The sequence below is a fragment of the Mugil cephalus genome, chromosome 6 (genome assembly GCF_022458985.1).
Source record: "Mugil cephalus isolate CIBA_MC_2020 chromosome 6, CIBA_Mcephalus_1.1, whole genome shotgun sequence".
NCBI classification, from domain to species: domain Eukaryota; kingdom Metazoa; phylum Chordata; class Actinopteri; order Mugiliformes; family Mugilidae; genus Mugil; species Mugil cephalus.
The window spans coordinates 28,626,319-28,647,062 of NC_061775.1; the positions used below are offsets into that span (position 1 = coordinate 28,626,319).

The window sequence follows — 20,744 nt, forward strand, 5'->3', positions numbered from 1 at the left end:
GGAGCCTTGAACCTTTGGGGCCTTCGAGCAGCTGTAGTTTACAGGTAACTTAACATTATGAAAGGATCGTCTATTAAAACCATCAAACCCAACGCTGTGAGTTCGGTTTTATTTTTGTTTTGACGCAGTCGCAGTTTGATCTGTTTGTATGTGAAAACGAAAACTGTGTCACACAAACACTGCAGCGTGAACGGGGAATGTTTTTCTGTTTTTATTTAGGCTAAATATATATTAAGAGAAGAATTATGTTTGTTATCTAAATGTTCCTTGAAGAACCATTCTGCACTAAATTTTTTTTTTTAATATATATATTGTCTATTTGTTTTCTATTTATCAATAAAAGTTTTGTTGACTTCAGATTTTTTTGCATCTTTGTTATTAGTTTGACATTTTTATTATTCAAATAGAAGAACTTTCAATTATCAGCCAGAAAAATATCGGCAGCAGACATCGGCCATCGGCTGACCAGCGTCTGAAACATCTGCATCGGCTTGAAAAAATCCATATCGTTCCACCTCTACTACTTATCAATGCTAAGCTAACTTTCACTACTACTTTATTATCTGTAGTACCACCATTAGACCACCAGATGGAGACAAAGAACCGTGTATGAAACTGAGAAATAAGACAACATTAAACTCAAAGTTTGTGTTTTCTGTTAGCCGATGCTAGCTGGTTAGCTTCAGACATGTGATGCTTGTTATCGATGAAAAGAGGAGCTTCTCTCGTTTCTGATGACACACAGTGAAGTGAAGCAGGACTGTGGGTTGATACTTTATTTTGAATGTTCCTCATTTTTATGGGGATTTTTTTTAAAACTAAAATAAAAATAAGACACAAATCGATCTGACAAACCAACATATAAACCATCCCATAATACACAGTAGCCAATGTGCTGCATAGTGGTACAGGTGAAACACATTTAACTGAGCTCCAGCTTTTCATTCTTTAAAAAATAAATGTGTTCATAATAAATTCATAGCGTAAAAAGAGGTAGTTCAGTTTGTTCACCTGCACCAGTTCACAGTGTTTTTCTATTAGATCAACATTCAGTCCCTCGTCCTCCTCGTCTGTCCCAGCGTTCACTCTCTACTCGTCGTCAAAGTCTGCGAAGGCCGGATACCAGTAGCTGTCCTTCCTCTCTGGCCTAACTCCCGCTGAGTTTTCCTGCTCGTGGCGTCGGACCTTGTTGATCCAGGAGATCTGAGCAGCAGCCAGAGACACCATGCAGATCTAGAGAGGAAACAGGTCCAGGGTGAGAAACCAGGACGCAGGGTCCTCTAAAGCGGATCTGGTTTTACCTCGAGCAGCAGGAGTCCGGCGGTCAGACCGGCCACCAGCAGCAGGTTGTTCTTTGCCCACCACACGATCCTCTCCAGGCAGCCGACGGTGAAGACGAGCTGAGCGGCCGAAGCCTCGTCCTGAGTCTGAGCTCCGTAACCACACATGGTGTTCAACACGGTCTGAGGACACAGGACAACCAGTTACATGGACCCTGTCCTCCCCTCCCTCATCTCATTTATCCTCTACCACTCCATGCTAGCTCTGTGCTACTCCTATAGCATGCTAGCTGCCTGCTAAGCCTCCTCCATCTTCTTGTCTCCATAAACTACATCTGTAGTCCTGGTCTCATCGTCCTGTCCCGTGTCCATGGCGTCCTGCAGTCCTCTACTCCTTCCTGGATGAACTAACCTCTGGTCTCTGGACCAGCGTCTCACTGCTGTTTGTTTTGGAGGTGCTACAGGACCAATAGCGCCCCCCAGAGGATCAAATCCCACCCTTATTTGCACTAAATCAAAGGGAAACATCTGGAGTAGTTTTTATTAATAGGTTATTATTCTGTTGTGTTACTGGTTCGACCCGTTCAATTCAAACCGGACTGAATATGCCCCCCCCCCCCAGATTAGACTAACATCTAGAACAGTTTTTCTAATCGTGATGGAGGTACTGGGTCCCTGGTCTAGACTCATAAAGCACCAACCACCTGGATCAGTTCTGCTCTGACCCGTCCAGGATGAGAACAGACGGATTCAGACCTGGTTCTGGAGGCCAGTGCAGCAGGAGAAGGGAACTCCACAGGCCTCCACGCTGGGGTTGGTGTCTGCACACTGGAAGTAGACGTTCTGGGACCAGTCCCTGTAGGTCTCAACTCCACAGCACTGGAACTACAAGTCCAGCAAACTGAGTTTAGATCAGCAATGACAGACACTGTTTGGCTTTTACAGACAATAATTTACCGTTTACACTCGTTTTAATCCACCACACTGTACATACACAGTGTTTATTTTTGTGTGCGCTGCTGGGACAAGGACATGTCCCATACGTGGGATAAATAATGTCTTCTTCACCTTCTTCTGGATGAAGTCGATGGCGTTCTCCAGGTCTTGGTCCTCCCTGTAGCGTACGATCGCCTTCATCATCAGCTTCTCCGTCCTCTCCATCACCTACCAACAGCACGGCCCGTTTACTGTTTGCTTCTTGGTGTGATATAATTCCCAGCATGCAGTGCGACGTTACCATGTCAGTGAAGACGTATCCAACAACTCCAGCCGCGATCTGAAGGACGAGGACGACTGTGACGATCCCCAGAAACTAGAGCAACAACAGACAGAAGACGGAAATATTAACAAGTAGCGTTAGCGTTAGCACCAGCTGATCCGGTAGTGACAGGCAGCAGAACCAACCCATAAAGATGGAAGACGCTAAACAGCACGTTGGTCCTCTCCATGGGACATTTGAGGACAAAGACACCAAGAGGGACCAGTGGAGACACATAAAGTATCATCACACTCTGCAGGAAGGAGTTTTCTTTCCAGCTTCAAACAGCACATGAACCAAGCCAAGCATACGTTAGTCGGGGATTCTGCTAGCACTTGGGCTAACGCGGCTAACAGCTGGAGACAAACCAAGACAAACCAAGACAAAGACAAGCTGCCAATGCTGCTGCTAATATGTGTCCACTCCTGCAGCCACTGTTCACTGGGAGAGACTGTTCTCAATAAGAAGCGTCAGCTCTCCTCTGGTTGGACAATGTCCACAAGTTAGTTTGTCTCCGTAGCAACAGGGACACATTCATGTGGACACATGGTGGACAAAGAAAGACGTTCAGTGCAGATATATTTTCTTGTTCCTGTTTGATCATCAACAATGAAACGCATCAATAGAAATGAAACATGAAGGAGATTTAATCTGATTAATCTGATTAATCTGATTAAACCTTTAATAGTTTGACAGCTCTAGTAAATGATGTCGTACCAGCTTCAGCAGACAGGTGGCGTTACGCAGCGCCCCGAAACATCCGAGGAACGTTATGAGGAACATGACTGAGCCGGTGATGATCAGCAGCAGCGCTGGATCGACCGTCAGAGTATCGACCACATCTGTCAACACCAGAGAAGAAGAAGACGTCGTCACGTTTTCATGTTCAGAAATGTCCAAACACTCAGACTCAGAGCAAATGTTCCAACATGTGAGGATCCAGTTCAGGAATGTGTTTGTCAGGTTTCCATGACGACTGTGACATTCATTTCCTGCATTCAAGGAGCTAAGCTAATGTAGCATGAGCTTCCTTCCTTCCTCTACACTTCTTCCCTTCCCTCCTTCCTTCTCTCCTTACTCCCTTCTTTCCTTATTTACTTCCTCCTTTCCTTTTCACTTTCTCCTTTCCCTCCTCACTTCTCTCCTTCCTCTCTTCCTCTCTTCCTTCCTTCCTTCTTTCTTCTCTTTAAATCAAACCGATAAGTTTCAGGTGAATGTCTGACCTTTCTCTTTGGCGATCTTGGCGTAGACCCCGACGGCGATGAGGCCGGCGCTCACGACCTGGCCAATCACAGAGCAGACCAGTGTTCAGTCAGAGAATAAATCATTTATCATTTACTCTTTCATCGCTAAGCTAAGCTAACCTCAGCATGTCCTGGACCTCTCTCTGTCCGACATGAAGCTGTTTATTTGATGGTTATGATGGTGAACATCTTTGTGCAGCGCCCCCTTGGGGTCTTTAACAGCTGTTCCTCTCAGCTGACTTTAAATCGACCACACAGAGAAATCTCTGCTCTAACTCAGGACGCTGAAGTGACTTCGGTCTAGTTTTTCTTGGGACCAGTAGGACGTGAGGAGGCGTTTTCGGAGCGCAGCCTCCTCCTTCCTGTCCAGTATCAGAGGAGCTTCGATAAAGCAGAGACTCACCCACAGCAGGTAGCAGGAGATGAACAGCGAGTACTTGACGCCTCTGTATCCTCTCATGTCTCTGATCAGTTCTGCTGTCGCAGGTTTGTTGTTTGTAAGAAGACGTGTGTCGGCCTGCACCAGACATTCCTGCTTCACCCACCTCCCCACGGCCTGAGGAGGAGGCGCAGGAGGAGGTGTCACTGTCAAACCCCAGCCAAGCCTCTCAGCGCCCCCCCCAGGCAGCAGAGATGTGTCATGTTCAGAAGAAACGATTCCAAACCACTTTTTCCCTCTTGCTCGTTCATCTGTTCTGGCGTTTCTGAACCATGCAGGAGCCTGGTAGATAAGAACAGCAGGATTTATCATCACTGATTATTGTGTGTGTAGGACCAGTGTCCACATGTTTGATAAATCCAGATTTTTTGTACTTACACACAATCTAAATTTCATCCCTACGTCAGAATTTAAAACCTTTTCTACACACGGTTTGATAAATGGCTTTTATGGAGCCAGGATAAAGACCCCACCAGGGACCAAAGGGAGGGTCAATGGGTATGTTGGATTTTCAAACTAAAAACTACTTCAAAATAAGAGAACCTAATATAGAGGCTGATTTCAGTCAGACTAAGACTGAGTAGGACTTTTATATTATTTGTTTTCTGAGTTTCATTCAGTTTTTGCTTGTGTGGATTTGACTGCAGTGTTTTATTGACTTATTTGTACAGTTAAAGTACATTTTATTGAAATATTACACATAATGCTTTTGTAACAGAATGTTGTAACTGCACGAAATGAGACAATTATCAGGCTTCTCATGAAAATATTGAATGCAAACAGAGAAAAGAGTCGACTCTCAGAAAAGAATAGAACATCACCAGCAGAGTTTACTACAGCAGCAACGTGGCTAAAGACGTTCAGGTCTGAACTGAACTAACTACTGGATGTTCTGGTTTCATGTGGTTTCATCAGCTGTGTCTCTGCTGTCAGTCATATCCAGGATGTTTCTGTTCATTGAACCAAACCTCTTTGTTCTGGTTCTGTCCAGTGACGATAAAGGAACTGATCCAAGTTTAGTTTTTTCTGAATATGAAAGTTCTCAGTCACCCAGTTCACGGTTTATATCCAAAAGCTGTAGGAGGGAAGTTTGAGGTTTAAATAAGAAACTCCATCAGTTAAAAGAGTTAAGACTCATATTTAAACCTCAGATGAAACGTCCATGTGATACGTCTGATTAATCTGTTCACTGATTGGTCCATTAATTGGTTTCAATTTAACAGTTGAATATTAGACAGACAGACAGGTGAGAGTAATCTGATTACCTGGCTCCTCCTCCTGGTCATTAAAGCAGCTTTGATGAGGATTACACTCGGCCTGGTTTCCTCTCCTGCCACTAGCTTCCCTTCCTTCCTGCTCTGCTCTGAGGACCTGACTGAGGACCATGGGCCTGCTGAACATCCTCTCCTCCATCAGAGACCGAGCTGACAAGTTCCTCAACGAGAAGAATGTGGTGACAGATTTTCTGGGGAAGGTGGAGGAGAAAACTGGGATCAGGAAGAAGATCCTTGCAGGGGGTAGGTCAGGTTTGATCTGCTGTGGTTCAGTTCGGCTCAAATATGTCGCGGACGTTTGTGACAGGCTGTTTCATGTCACTGCAAACTGAAGAGAATCCAGTTAATCCTCCAGTCTGGAACCAGGACGCTGCTCTTCATCCTCTTCATATTTACTCATTAATGCTAGCGGCAGTGGCCAGTAGCAGTGATGCTAGCTGCAGTGGCCGGTAGCAGTGATGATGCTAGCTGCAGTGGCCAGTAGCAGTGACGCTAGCTGCAGTGGCCAGTAGCAGTGAGGGTGCTAGCTGCAGTGACCAGTAACAGTAATGATGCTAGCTGCAGTGGCCAGTAGCAGTGAGGATGCTAGCTGCAGTGGCCAGTAACAGTGAGGATGCTAGCTGCAGTGGCCAGTAACAGTGACGCTAGCTGTAGTGGCTAGTAGCAGTGATGCTAGCTGCAGTGGCCGGTAGCAGTGATGATGCTAGCTGCAGTGGCCAGTAGCAGTGACGCTAGCTGCAGTGGCCAGTAGCAGTGAGGGTGCTAGCTGCAGTGACCAGTAACAGTAATGATGCTAGCTGCAGTGGCCAGTAGCAGTGAGGATGCTAGCTGCAGTGGCCAGTAACAGTGAGGATGCTAGCTGCAGTGGCCAGTAACAGTGACGCTAGCTGTAGTGGCTAGTAGCAGTGATGCTAGCTGCAGTGGCCAGTAGCAGTGATGCTAGCTGCAGTGGCCAGTAGCAGTGACGCTAGCTGCAGTGGCCAGTAGCAGTGAGGATGCTAGCTGCAGTGGCCAGTAGCAGTGATGATGCTAGCTGCAGTGGCCAGTAACAGTGATGATGCTAGCTGCAGTGGTCAGTAGCAGTGAGGATGCTAGCTGCAGTGGCCAGTAGCAGTGAGGATGCTAGCTGCAGTGGCCAGTAGCAGTGATGATGCTAGCTGCAGTGGTCAGTAGCAGTGAGGATGCTAGCTGCAGTGGCCAGTAGCAGTGAGGATGCTAGCTGCAGTGGCCAGTAGCAGTGATGATGCTAGCTGCAGTGGTCAGTAGCAGTGAGGATGCTAGCTGCAGTGGCCAGTAGCAGTGAGGATGCTAGCTGCAGTGGCCAGTAGCAGTGATGCTAGCTGCAGTTACCAGTAACAGTGATGATGCTAGCTGCAGTGGTCAGTAGCAGTGATGCTAGCTGCAGTGACCAGTAACAGTTATTCTAGCTGCAGTGGCCAGTAGCAGTGATGCTAGCTGCAGTGGCCAGTAGCAGTGATGATGCTAGCTGCAGTGGCCAGTAACAGTGATTGTGCTAGCTGCAGTGGCCAGTAACAGTGATGATGCTAGCTGCAGTGGCCAGTAGCAGTGATGCTAGCTGCAGTGGCAAGTAGCAGTGATGCTAGCTGCAGTGGCAAGTAGCAGTGACGCTAGTTGCAGTGGCCAGTAGCAGTGATGCTAGCTACAGTGGCCAGTAACAGTGATGATGCTAGCTGCAGTGGCCAGTAACAGTGATGATGCTAGCTGCAGTGGCCAGTAACAGTGATGATGCTAGCTGCAGTGGCCAGTAGCAGTGATGCTAGCTGCAGTGGCCAGTAGCCCAGTGAACATGATGTCAGCCTGGTGCCTGGTGCTCATTGTCTCCGGCTCTGAGCGCTGACGTAGAAGCAGATTCTCCTCAGAGACAGAGCAGAGCAGAGCAGCCTCATGAGTGAACAGCAGCATCAGCTGGTCAGAGGTAGGACACTTTCATCCAACACATTCTCTGGGTTTGTTCCTGCAGCGCCAGGGACGAGGCCGAGTCACTGTGGAAGTTATCCTGGAAGTTTTCTAACCTCTTTCTGTGTTCACCTGGTGTAGTCACATGATCTACTCTTTAAATTAGTCTCCAATTCATTCATTCAAACACTGTTCAATGAAATAATAGTAATAAACGTACAGTCCCGCTGTTTATATTTGAATCTTAGTCTCAGAGCCAGTTGATTAAGTTTTTAGTTTTTAAGTGTGAAGTGAAGAGGTGAGTTGAGTCTTTCTGAGTCAGGTCATTTCTAACCAGTGGGAAGCTAAGTGTGCTAACAGTCTGCTGGAGATCTTTAACTATGCTTCATGTTCATTTCCACTTTATTCTGTAGTAACTGTGACTTTAACTCTGAGCTCTGCGAGACAGAGTTTCTCTCCATCTGCTGAACTTTTTACAGACAACTCATTACATAAGAACCTGCGTAAGAACTGGGGGCGTGTTCATTGTTTCTTTTTCTGTTATCATGCTATTGATAATGCTAACCTGGCTGTAATATACAGCCGATGCTCTGAACGTTAAGAGAAAAACTATCGTGGGAATAAATGATGTTATTCTGGCTCAGTGTCTCAGGGCGGGAGTTGAAATGTTCATGTTTTAACTTCCCCCGTGTAGCTAATGTAGCTAATGTAGCTAGCGGAGCTAATTTAACGGTTAATTTACCCGCCTCTGTGCTTCCTCTCAATGTGTCCATGAAGCTTGGATGTCGTCTCAACCGTTTCTGTCTGTTTCTGCGCCACAGAATTAGCTTTACATGTCATTTTACAATTAAACTCCTCCTGACTTTGGAAACTAAACCTCATTATAACTGAATTCACGACATTTTCAAGCCGCGGTCTCTGGGACGCGCAGCGTCTTCATCCACTCTCTGTGTTCAGGGGGCGTGTCCCTCAGAGGGCGTGTCCCTCAGGGGGCGTGTCCCTCAGGGGGCGTGTCCCTCATCCTTTGGATCCGATACCAAGTAACAGCCCGATACCGATACTTTCAGACGTCTCTTTAATCAGAGCAATTAAAGACAATCTGAGCAAATCACATTAAAAAATCCCTCTGAAACAAAAATGAAAATGAGAACAGTCGCTCTGACTTCCATAGAATTGTTTCTGGCCCAGACAGAGGAGTATTCAGCTTAGAACTTGACAGAACTTGAACTTTGACAACAAAGGTCTCATTCTGCATCTCTATCATTTCCCATTCCTGTGTTTTTGTTCAGAAACAGCAGCATGTTGACATGATTTACGTGCACATGCCTGTGAGGGCCACTGACATGTATTTTCACTAAACACCTGGAGTTTTCCTGTCTCTGAATTTAAGGGCTTCCATCATAGAGGTCTGTCTCATTTCCCTGAGCTCCCTCTCTCTCACGCTTTTTACTTTTAGAAATGATTAATGATTCGGTGTCATAAACGTGTTAATATTTCTTGTGAAAGTGGACTTGGTGTCAATATTTCTGGATCGAATAGGCACATCCCTATAGCTCGCCTGGTCTCGCCTGGTCTGGATCAGAAGTCCTGTGATTGAGTCAAAATGTGTTGGGATGCATCTGTTTCGGCAACTCGTTTATTTACAATATAAAAAGATGACTCTGTGTGTCTGTGTGTCCTCGTCCAGGTGCCGTCTCACTGACTGGACTCTATCTGATGTATGGATATGGTGCCGCCCTCCTCTGCAACCTGATTGGTTTCGTCTATCCAGCGTATTATTCGTGAGTTTCTGGGATTTTGATGCTGATCTGTGTCAGCTTGGATCCTCTCAGCAGAACCATAGATATGAAACTGATTGAAAAACGTTGTTCTATCCAAATAGAGCACAAAGTTCTGATAAAATGAGCTAAAGAAGGTTTGAACGTCCATCCACTCATAGATGAGTTCATCAGCAGGTGGAGCTGATTGATTTTTATACTGTGTGAACTGCTGCTATCCTGGTCTCACTTTATATCTAATGAGGCAAACCTGGTTAAATAAAGATTATTATTATTATCAATGTCTTTGTCTGTGGAAACTTTCTGACTTCCTGCAGAATCAAAGCCATTGAAAGCCCCAGCAAAGAAGATGACACAAAATGGCTGACGTACTGGGTGGTGTACGGCGTCTTTAGCCTTGGCGAGTTCTTCTCAGACATCTTCCTCTACTGGTTCCCATTTTACTACGCTTTCAAGGTGAGAACTCACTCAGGACACAGACCGGTATCCTCTACATCCACACTGCTCTGCTAGAACACTGTTGCCGTTAAACCGGTCCTCGGTGCCGTTAAGGGCGGCTCAGTCGGTACTGGTCCAGTAAGTCCACAGCTTGTCCGTCCTCTGCGGTTCCAGTGTCTCTTCCTGTTGTGGTGCATGGTCCCGATGTCCTGGAACGGCTCCCAGATCATCTACGACAAGGTGGTCCGGCCGGTCTTCCTCCGCCACGAGGCCACAGTGGACAACATGGTCAGCAACCTCGGTGGGAAGGCCATGAGCGCTGCCGAGAACCTCACCAGAGAAGGTAGGACCGGCCCAGACCAGACTGTGGCTCTCTCAGCAGTTTGAAGTGTTTAACTGTGCTTCTCTGGCCTCCTCTGCCGGTCAGTCCTGTCCACTCTGGTGAAGAATAAAGCCCTGGTGTTTCCAGCGCCGCAAGTCCCTCCATCTGACCCGAGAAGTTTACCAAGTTCATCAGCAGAGACATCAGCAGCTAAAGTCGAAGAGAGAGAAGAGAGAGTACGTAAACCACATCGACTTCCATCCTCCTATCATTCTGTCCCCTCAAACTAGTCCCTGTCCAACTGTCTGGACCAGGTTATTCCATCGGTCCTCCGGACACTCACAGTTGGTTTAGGTCGGGTTCATATTTATTTTAGGACATTCACTCCATAAATACATTTATAACTTCCAGCACAGGTTGAAGCCTCTAGATTTTATCACCATGTGTCTCTGCTAGCACCACTTTCACCAACAGTCTGTGGTTTTGTGTTGGAACGAGGTTTAAATGGATCTTTCTCTAACCCAGATGTCCTCTTACCTGTTCCAGCCTTTCCTGGGTTAACCAGTTTGGTAAGTGGGCTGGTTTGGTGTTGGTAAAGTAGTCCGTTGGTGTGAACAGAGTTAGCATGTAGCTCAGTGACCCTGGTAGAACCATGGTGCTGTTTCTTCTTCGGTGGTGCTGCAGACTGGCCTGCACCAGCTCCCTGGGCTCGTTGGCTTTTAATTATTGGACCAGACGTCGAGTCCAGAAAAGAAAGAGCAGGGAACCAAACGTTGAGCCGCCATCATGGGTCTGATCTGAAGCATCAGCTCAGATGTTGTTTAAAGCTTCTAACTAACTGGTGACCTATGAAACACACAGAGCATTGCATCAACAGCAAAGACAACAGTGTTTTATTTTAGAAGGAAGTAAAGAAAGAACAGAAAGTCAAACATGGGGCGTCCATTCATTCGACTGTAACAGAAAGTTAACAGAGCTCTGTCTGGTCCTTCTCTAGCTCCAAGGAGTTTGATCCAGTTGAGTTATTATTCTGTCCTACAAAGGTTTAATCGCTGTTTCTGGTTTTAACTGTTTGAACTGTCTCTGTCATTTGTCTGCACATCAGGATGGACTCAGTGTAGACTGACGGTAAGTTCCTCCTGCTGATGAACAAACACTCTCAGAGGCCTCTTGTCTCTTGAAACCTAAATCATTTAGGATGGAGATGTGGAAACTCAGTCAACACATGGTTCTAGTTTCCTGGTCTGGACGCTGGTTTCTCTGAATCTACAACAGAGAGCAGAGTTAGCGTGACCCACACACTGATGGGGAATCAGACCGGACCAGAACTGTACTTCCTGTCCCTGAGTTCATTCAGACGCTAAAAGGAGAACATCTGAGGTCCTGGTCTGTAACAGAGACAAATTAACACTAGAAGGAAATAAACACTGTTGCCTTGAAACGTGTCCAGTAACAGGATCCATCGTCTTTGCAGAGAAATAGAAACATTACATATTAAACACTGTTTGTGTTGCTGTCATCATGAACTGGAAATAATGATTATTTGAGAAGTGTTGTTTGCAGGAGACTGAAGTCCTGAAGCCATAATAACCGTCATCACCTTGTGTTTCTGTTCTACAGTCTGTCCAATAGCAGCAGAGGAAGAGGACACTCAGGGAGGACGAGGACACACTGAAGGTTTCCCTCTTCATCTCGGAGACTCTTGTTTCTGTCACATGTCTTTTATATCTGTCTTGATCTAGTAGCTGTCACATTTCAGCCGTAACATTAGGACCACCTCCTGACTCCTCCTGACCTCTGAAGGTTTTCTGTGACGTCAGCATCAGATTCTTTAGATCCTGCTCCAGGTTGAGAGGTGGAGCCTCCACAGACCAGACTAGTTGGTCCAGGACGTCCCACAGATGCTGGACTGGACTGAGATCTGGTTCCAGGGAGCATCATCCTGAAGGGAATCCTGTCTCCATGAAAGGGTGGACATGGTCTGCAGCGATGCTGAGGCAGGAGCTACGAATCAAAGAACATGAGTGAAAGAACCCAAGGTCTCCCAGCAGAACGTGGACCAAACACCACCCTGTCTCCACCGGCTGGTCTCCTTCACACCACACTGGCCTCAGCACCAGCCCTGCATCAATGATCCTACGCCCACGTCCCTGTCCCTGGTTGTCCTCCTTCTTGGACCACTGCTGATTGGTTGTGAGCCCTGCAGACCAGTAACCTGGAGATGTTCTGACCCAGTCGTCTAGTCAACACAGACTTGTTCTTTAAAATGAGATCACACAGAGTTAAAAACGGACCAGCGCTGATTGACTTTACAAAGACTTTAATTCTGACCCAGAATCATTAGTAGATGATTGTTGATGTTTTACTGCTACAGTATCTTTATTTATATCGGTGGCCGTGGCTACTCTCCACTCCGGCTACATTCAACCATGATTTGTGCTGAATGAGCTCAAACTGGACCCGATTCCACCTGATGACTTTTAGTGGCTGTGACATTATTGATTATTGAAATTAAACCTGTTGATAAGAATCGATCAAAACCTCTCAGATCACATCTGTTTACATCTGAAGTTGAACTGCTAATCCTGGTTTTCCTCACGTCTTGGTCCTGAGCCATAAACTCTACTTCCTCCTCCTCTTAGTCGACACCCCCAGTGAATCCTGGACCCAGGGAGCTGATGCCTTTAGTGAACACAGACCTACAACTAGGAGTTATCTCATCTAATGACCAATATTTACAGTTTTATTACCTTTAACCACAGGTTTGTCCTTTTCAGTGGCCGCTGGCATAAGATAAAAGTCTCATTCTTCTGATTCTGGCTCCTGACAACACATCAAGATGACATGTTGATCAGAGCAGCCTCATATTCTGGTTCCTGCCTCCAGCAAACCATCGTGACGTAGGACAGAAGACAGTCTATTGTGGAACACATGCAAACACCTTTAGTGTCTGTGAAGGGGTTTTTAATTTGATCAATCACTGGTCCAACAAGAAAAACTAAACCCCCAAAACAACACAGACTTTTCTAACAGAAGAAGTTTGAATGGAACTTATGCTCTTTGCAGTTTGCAGAGGAAGTCGAGGTGAATCGTCTCAGCCAGTGATGTTACTCTGAGTCCAGGAAAGGTCAGATGAGATGTGCCCCCTAGTAACTTGGAACTGCTCAGCATCTGCACAGCAGCTCCTTGGATGGTCATTGTTTTAGTGGATGAACTGTCTTTAGTTTAATATGAGTCCAGGTAACAGGAAGCATCGGCTCCGATCTCAGATCAGCTGCTGTGTCTTTGGTCATTTATCAGGTTGGACCAGACGTTACAGAGAAAAGAGGAAGGATGCTCAGTCCATCACCCGCTCTCCTGTCCACTGTTTAAATATGAGTCAGTAAGAAGTGAGAGGCCAATAACTTCATGTAACTAGTAAAGTAGTAAAGTTTTAGTATTAACATAACAGTCTAGTCTCATCTCCTTTTTATCATCAGATATTAGTTTCTGGTCTTCATTAACTAAGTTAACATGAGGCAGCACCAGGACGTCCCGGGTCAGGATCAGGTCTGGATTCTCTGAGAGGAAAACAAACCATTGCTGTGAATCAGGTGAGTGTGAACTCCTTTTAAATCCCAGCTCATACACGACGTTCAGAGTAAAAAAAGAAACAGTCTGGAGCCGGTGAAGGTCATATTGGTTTATTCTGGGTGGGACACAGAAGGTCTGGGTAGTCCAGAGTTCAGGAACCACACACATTTAATCACATAACAGCACAATAACCTGGAAATAACTCGGAATGTTTCCCTTTGCTGTCGACCTGTGGACATAAGGACACGGTTCTAAGGTTTACATTTACAGCTGCTGTTCTGCTTTTTGAGAGAGGATGCAAAGAATTCATGCTCGTTCTGCATTTGCTGGCGGAAGATGCTATTAGCCTGTGTTATCTGGTCAGCGGTGGTCAGATACTTGTTGAGCAGCGCCTTGTAGTGTTTCTCTGGGTGGCCCTGGGAGTTTTGCTTCTTCCAGGTGAAGTAGGCGTTACAGGGGGTTTCCTTGAGATGGTTGGCCAACCACAACCAGAGCCTGGCGAAGGGAAGAAGAGCCACCACGAAGTAAATGGGATCCTTGTCATTCATGATGCTTGTGTAGTCAGACAGGTACTTCTTCATGGCGGACGTCAGGTTGATGTCCGACACACTCTGTGGATGAAACAGGACGACATATTATACACACAGAGTCCTGAAAGTAGACAAAGAGAACCCAATCAAACACATCAAAATGAGCCAGTGTTAAAAATGAGGTCAAAGTCCATGTGTCCATGAGTCCAGGAGAGTTTCCATCAATGTGATGAGACTCAGGTCCTGGTTCAGTTTCTATGAATCAGGGATTTGTCTCATGTTTGTGTTGAAGTGTGTGATGACAACAGATGAAAGGAGCTTTGTGAGGAGCTCAGAAAAAGAGTTGTTGTTGCTCATCAGGCTGGAAAAGGTTCCACAACCATCTGTAAAGAGTCTGGAAGCCACAAATAATCCACAGAGAGTCAGACAGATTGAAGACGACTGTTCCCCTCCACAGGAGTGGTCCACCAACAAACATCACTCCATCATAGTGGGAGAGGAACCAGAGGAACCCAGGGGAACTTCTAAGCAGCTAAAGGCCTCTCTCACATTGGCTGATGTTCATGTTGATGAATCCACTCAACAACCAAAGACACTGCTCTCTGTCCACAAAGAACATGTGGGACAATGTTTAGTGGACAGATGAGACCAGAGCAGAATAGTTTGGTTTAAATGTCAGGACATGAGTCCATGAGCTGAATGTGAAGAGAAACTGGGTCATGGAGGAAGACAAGGAGCCCAAGAACACCAGTGGTTCTCCAGAAGAAGGAAGGAAGGAAGGAAGGAAGGAAAGAAGTGTGCTTGGGTTCTCTTTGTCTACTTTCAGGATGTTTTTTTTTATATATATATATTTTGGGCCTTTTTCAGCTTTAATTGAAAGTGCAGTGAGAGATAGACAGGAAACGAGGAGGCAGAGAAGGAGAAAGACATGCAGGAACCAGGACTGTAGCCTCAGCACATGGGACGAGAGCTCTACTCATTGAGCTAAACACTGCCCCAGACTTTCAGGATGTTTGAATCATTTTTATTGAGAAATGCTGAAACCTGTGTAGCTGCATTATAAATAATTTGATGTCATTCTGTGGTTTCTTACTTTGAGGTTGAACAGCTTCAGCGTCTCCTCAGCATATTTGTTGTAGCTGTTGAATCGTTCCAGCATGAATTGATGGATGTCTTCAGGCTCCTTCACTTTCTGACACATCTGCTTCAACATCTCAGTGACCTTCACCAGGTAAGCGACGTCCTGGATGGTGAAGCTGACGTAGTAGTCGGCCTGGAGGTCTCCCAGCTGCATGTCCTGTAGAAAAGGTACCTCCAGAGTCCGTTTGGCGATGTCCAGGTTGTTTGTCCACAGACGGTCATAGATGTCGGCACCACAGACTGAACACACATGAAAACATTTTGGATGTTTTTGACCTCGTTATCTCTGTAAATGTGAAGCTTGTTGTATCAGGACGGCTGCGTCTCTCTGTCTGTTCTGTCCTTTGAAGCATCCTACCTGCCTCCTCTGCTTCCTGTGTTCTCATGTGATTCAAGAAGCATGCTAACCATGCTAGCATGCTAGGCTAGGCCAGTCACTAGATTTTGGCAAACATTTCTAAAATGGCCACTTTCATGGACTTTGAAGACTTTAAGAATATTATTTATATTTTTACGGTGAATATTGACTTTATGGAATCAACCTATAATTAATTCATACTTTATACATCATGTTATAGCAAATGAAATAAGATCAGCTACACATGGATACCATGACAATTTATATTTAATGATAGTGATTAGACTCTTTGCTTTCATTTATAACATGTTAGTGGGAATTTGAGGTATTTCTGTGATGTTTCTCTTCAGCCTGATGTTGCAGAGGTTCATCTGCTTAATTCCTGCTTATAGACGATATATTCACCAGTTCAGAGATGCAGACCAACACAAATTTATTATCATCATTATTATTATTATTTTACCAAAAGGCATAAATGAAAAGAAGCCTGTTTGGTACAAAATGAAACTTTAAACATTATTATTATGAACAATAACAAACCAGAAATGCTTCAGAGGAAACTATAGAAAAATGAAAATCTTTCATTTTAGAATTTAAAATAACAATAGAAAAATATATTGAAGCATGTAAGACGCAAAAAAACTAAATATCGCAGAGGATGGTTTGATTAAATTAGAACAGACTCTGGTGTAAGTTCATTACATTAAACTGATTGGTCTAAACACTCCTCCACATGTTATTTAGAATTAACGAACAATTAATTATGACCATAAAGAACAATGAAAAGACTCACCAGGCTCCATGTTCAGCGTTTGTGCCTCCGTCTGATGGTGAAGCTGTTTAAATACAGTGTTGTTGGCAAACCCGGGAATCCACCTGCCACACACTGTTCCTGGTTCTCTGGGTGGAACCAACACTAACATTTCCCAAAATCTGGGGACTCTCATCTTGCTTATCAGTAAGTGAAAGAAAAGCAAGTAACACACCTTAAAACAAAGAAAACCGGATTTCTTTATCAGATGTACACACATGGAAACAATACAGCAGATAAAATAAATACTGAACACATCCCAATGTTTCGTAGTGGACATATTTCTGAAGGTGCTATTGACATGAAATGTTCATCAGGTAATCCATACATAGAAAGAAACCAAAGCAAATAAGTTCAGAAGTTAAGTTATGTGTAGTGATCAGAAACACATCCTGCCTCTAAAAAGGTGTCATCACCAGGAACATGTCATGATGGGTGAAAGCAAAGAACTCTCTGAAGACTTTCACAGCCTCATTGTTGAAAACATTGTGATGGCGTTGGTTCCAGAAGGGTTTCTAAACTTCTCAACGTTCCAGTGAGAACTGGTGGGGCCAGACTCCTGACAGGGTCTCGATGGAGAGACCACATCACCCCTGTCCTTGCCTCCCTCCACTGGCTGCCAGTTAAATTTCAAATAGATTTTAAACTTCTTTTATTTGTATATAAAGCCCAGAATGGAGCAGCCCCCTCCCACCTGTTTGTTGTTGGTTGCTGTTTTTGTTTTTTTCACTTAATTTTTGAACGGCACTTTGGTCAACCTCAGTTGTTTTTAAATGTGCTTTATAAATAAATTTGATTGATTGATTGATTGATAATCTGAAAGTAGAAAGAACATCATTCGACAATAAACTGGCCACGACCAGATGATCCTCACAAGATTTCTGACAGAGTGAATAGAATTATCAGAAGAGTTTGTCCAAGAGCCAAGGAGCTTCAGAAAGACCTGGAATTAGCAGCTACAATAGTTCCAAAGAAAACAACAAGCAACGCACTCAATGCCCATGACCTGTATGCACTCTCACCACCAAGACTCCATTTATGAAGAAAAACCATCTCATCTCATCTTCCATACCTCTTATCCTCACTAGGGTCATGGGGGGTTGCTGGAGTCTATCCCAGTCCACCCTGGACAGGTCTCCAGCCTGTCACAGGGCTAACACAGAGACAAACAACCCTTCACACTCACAATAGGGTCAATTTAGAGTCACTACTCAGCCTAACCAGCACGTCTTTGGAGGGCGGAGGAAACCAGAGTACCCAGAGAGAACCCACACAGACACAGGGAGAACATGCAAACTCCACCTAGAAAGACCTGCGCTGGACTAGAACCCAGACTGAAGAACAAGCATGTTGAAGCTTGTTTAAAGTTTGCTGCACAACATTTGGACAAGCCTGTAAAATACTGGGAGAACATAGTTTGGTCAGATGAGAGCAAAACTGAACTCTTTGGATGCTGTAACACACACCGCGTCTGGAGGACACAATGCACATCAGCCCAGAAACACCATACGACGGTGAAGTCTGGAGGGGGAACATCACGGTGTGGGGATGTTTTTCTGCATATGCTACTGGCAAACTTCATATAACTGAAGGGAGGACGAATGGGAAAATGTAGCCAGACATTCTTGAGAAAAATCTGCTGCCATCGACCAGAATGATGAAGATGAAACGAGGGTGGACATTTCAGCAAGACACTGATCCCAAACACAGAGCCAAGGAAACTCTCCACCAGCTTCAGAGGAAGAGAATAAAGCTGCTGACTGGAATCCACCTGGACATCTATGGACAGAACTAAAAGGCTTCAAGAACCTTCAAGATCTAAAGACTGTTTGTGTGGAAGAACCTGAGCAGCATGAGACTAGTTTCTCCAAACAGGAGGCGTCTGGAAGCTTCATCACCAACAAAGGCTTTTCTACAAAGTATTAAAGAAATATCAGTACGTGTGTTCAATACTTATTAGACATAACTTAATTTCTGAACTTATTTGTTTGGGTTTCTTTCTATGTATGGATTACTGGGGCTGTTACCAACACCTGTATCATGAAGCAGGATCACAGACTTATGGAGGAAACTTCAGGGTTAACTCTGGGTTTCTGGTTTCATTCTTATGGAGCTACGTTACCATGGTAACTGACTCTGAACAGCTAACCTGCTTCAGGTCAGGGTAACTTTCAGGATCTATCTGAATCCCATAAAAGGCTCCGCCCACCGGCCAATCAGCTGTTCAGGAAAGAATCACGTGTCCTTTCATTGAGACCTGATTGAGATCGGAGCCCAAACCACTAGAAGAGCGTTACGGCCTGAAAGCATCTTCAGGAGATAATCACACAAAGAAGAGGATGTTTTAGCTCAAACACAGCTCAGAATCAGCATCATTTCATTCAGGACAACAACCTGATGCATTGATGTGATGTAACTGTGGCATCAGCTTCCAGCTTTATTGTCGTCCAGGTAACACGATAGAATTAAGAAGATGAAATGATGTTTTTATCTTTTTACTCCAGAGGGGAATGACACTGATTCATCTCTGATGATATTTAATCTGCAGTCCTTTGCCTTCTGTGTCTCTTTGATGCAGCCGTGGTGTTTGACTTTTCTTCTTCATATTTCAGGAGAATCAGTCTTCGCTCCTTTTTGCTGGTGGATCAGCTTCATGATTGTGATGGTTCTGCTGAAGATTGAATAGTTATTTGTCCCTCATTGGGGAAATTGCAGTTTGCAACAGCAACATAGTGCAGAAATGTAACAAGAATGAAGAGTGAACTGTGAAAAAAGCTAAAAAAAATTATAATAAAAAAAAAAGATATAGAATAGAATTGGCAATATACAAGTATTGGCTTATGTACAAAAAATAGTGAATTGTAACAGAAAGTAATTGTGACACATGGTCTATTGGATGACCTCTGTGTTCTCTTCCCTGGCTCCTTGTCAGGTCAGGGCTGATTTCAAGGTGCTTCTGCTGACCTGTAAAACTGTAAAAGGCATTGCACCATCTTATTTGAATGGACTTGTGACCTTTTATGCACCTTCTCATGCACTTTGCTCCCAGGGAACTGGTTCGCTGAATGTTCCCAAAGTTAGAAAAAGGACGGTTGGTGAGCGCTCACCAGAACAATCTTCCTCAAGACACTGGGCAGCATGTTCAAAGCAACGTTCAAGACCCACTTGTTTACTGCTCCTTATGAGACTTGACTGTTTGTTGGTATGAACTATTTTATTTCTGTGTCCTTCTTGCTTTAGACTGTGTTTTATGTCTGATTATTTGTTTTAGCTGATCTGAAAAGGTAAAAATCACAGAGTTCAAGAAAAAAAAAGCCTTAAGAAAACCACTAATCAGGGAGGACAACCAGGAAAAAGGCTCCAGTCTGATAGGGAGCAGCACAAAGACTCTGGAGACATGGGGGGAGATCATGAGACCAGACCAGAGTCCAGAGAGAATGTTTGGGACGAGCTGGAGACTCAGACTCTGACATCATCAACACAAGATCTGAACTAAAAACACTGGATGGAAGAAACCTGGAGACACTGGAGAAGCTTCTTATTGAACCAATGGAGTCAAAGCTGGAGGAGCTCCGCCCACACACTAGAGGGGAGGAGCTCTATTGACAAGAAGACCAAAATGCTTCCTGAACTGGACCCAGACTTTTAGGGTGTGTTAAAGCGCTGGTTCTGATCCAGTGGCAGGTAGAGATCCATTAGAGTCTGACTCTTCATTAAGCTTCTATTTCACCACATCAGTGAGACGACGTTCAGACCGAAACAAAGTAACTTCCCCAGTGATAAGAGGGAGTTCACAAGATTACTCAAGTCAGTTTGATTCATTGAGAAACCAAACTTTTCTTCCTCTTTAAACATAATTGAAGAGATGAGATGTGGAGGAAACGCCTACGAGAAGACATCACTGCACCGTCGTCTAAAGCCAGTCTCTGTCTTCATGTTGTTCGTCTCCACGGTGACACTGGTCCAGGAAGTCGTCGCCACGGTGACACTGGTCCAGGAAGTCGTCTCCACGGTGACACTGGTCCAGGAAGTCGTCTCCACGGTGACACTGGTCCAGGAAGTCGTCCCCATGGTGACAGTACATGTAGCCTTTTTAATCAGTCATTCAATCAAGTATTAGACTTAAAAACAAAATCATTCAAGGTTCTTTACTGTGATTTATATGTTGCACATACTATTGAACATGGCTGAGCAGAAACACAAACAATGAAATCTCAGTGTCCTCTACTAAAACTTACCAATTGGTGACGTTCTGGCTCGTTACTATTGACAGAATTTGTTAAATTTGAACATTATATCAAAGTAGAAAAGTCAAAAAGCATAAATCAACACATTTCAGATTTTTATATTGACCCTCTACTACCACTAGATGGCAGAGTAAA

The 20,744-nt window shown here is 44.7% G+C and overlaps 3 protein-coding genes and 1 long non-coding RNA gene across 8 annotated transcripts in view; 1 reads left to right on the forward strand and 3 right to left on the reverse strand.

Moving 5' to 3' along the window:
* The window catches only part of reep6 (receptor accessory protein 6), a 12,623-nt gene extending 139 nt beyond the window's left edge, over positions 1-12,484 (forward strand). Inside the window, exons 1-8 of one of the 4 annotated variants that reach the window (XM_047587997.1) lie at positions 5,539-5,738; positions 9,100-9,193; positions 9,508-9,646; positions 9,803-9,971; positions 10,056-10,186; positions 10,497-10,519; positions 11,056-11,078; positions 11,571-12,484. In XM_047587997.1, coding sequence (XP_047443953.1) covers positions 5,606-5,738; positions 9,100-9,193; positions 9,508-9,646; positions 9,803-9,971; positions 10,056-10,186; positions 10,497-10,511 — 681 coding nt within the window. In that variant the 5' untranslated portion in view covers positions 5,539-5,605 and the 3' untranslated portion in view covers positions 10,512-10,519; positions 11,056-11,078; positions 11,571-12,484. Of the gene's footprint in view, positions 1-5,538; positions 5,739-9,099; positions 9,194-9,507; positions 9,647-9,802; positions 9,972-10,055; positions 10,187-10,496; positions 10,520-11,055; positions 11,079-11,570 lie in introns of those variants that run through there. The other 3 variants (XM_047588000.1, XM_047587998.1, XM_047587999.1) reach the window with 3 other exon arrangements.
* zgc:113223 (uncharacterized protein LOC541424 homolog) lies at positions 762-4,363 on the reverse strand. 2 transcript variants are annotated; one of them, XM_047587994.1, is made up of 8 exons: positions 4,186-4,355; positions 3,762-3,819; positions 3,256-3,380; positions 2,518-2,592; positions 2,349-2,444; positions 2,037-2,165; positions 1,302-1,463; positions 762-1,233 (listed from the first exon to the last, which is right to left on the reverse strand). In XM_047587994.1, the coding sequence occupies exons 1-8, from the start codon at positions 4,240-4,242 to the stop codon at positions 1,090-1,092; spliced, it is 846 nt and encodes a 281-aa protein (XP_047443950.1). In that variant the 5' UTR covers positions 4,243-4,355; the 3' UTR covers positions 762-1,089. The 2 variants fall into 2 exon arrangements, with proteins under 2 accessions (XP_047443950.1, XP_047443949.1); XM_047587993.1 differs by lacking the exon at positions 3,762-3,819 and having other exon boundaries at positions 4,186-4,363.
* Positions 10,056-11,661, reverse strand: LOC125009802. Its single transcript, XR_007112981.1, has 3 exons — positions 11,551-11,661; positions 10,488-10,796; positions 10,056-10,160 (listed from the first exon to the last, which is right to left on the reverse strand). It is a non-coding gene; the product is annotated as an uncharacterized LOC125009802 (long non-coding RNA).
* A 1,133-nt stretch (positions 12,485-13,617) lies between the features above and the next one.
* Positions 13,618-20,446, reverse strand: LOC125009230. Its single transcript, XM_047586967.1, has 3 exons — positions 20,314-20,446; positions 15,147-15,469; positions 13,618-14,134 (listed from the first exon to the last, which is right to left on the reverse strand). Exons 1-3 carry the CDS (start codon positions 20,444-20,446, stop codon positions 13,775-13,777), a joined length of 816 nt encoding a protein of 271 aa, XP_047442923.1. The 3' UTR covers positions 13,618-13,774.
* Positions 20,447-20,744: the final 298 nt, after the last annotated feature.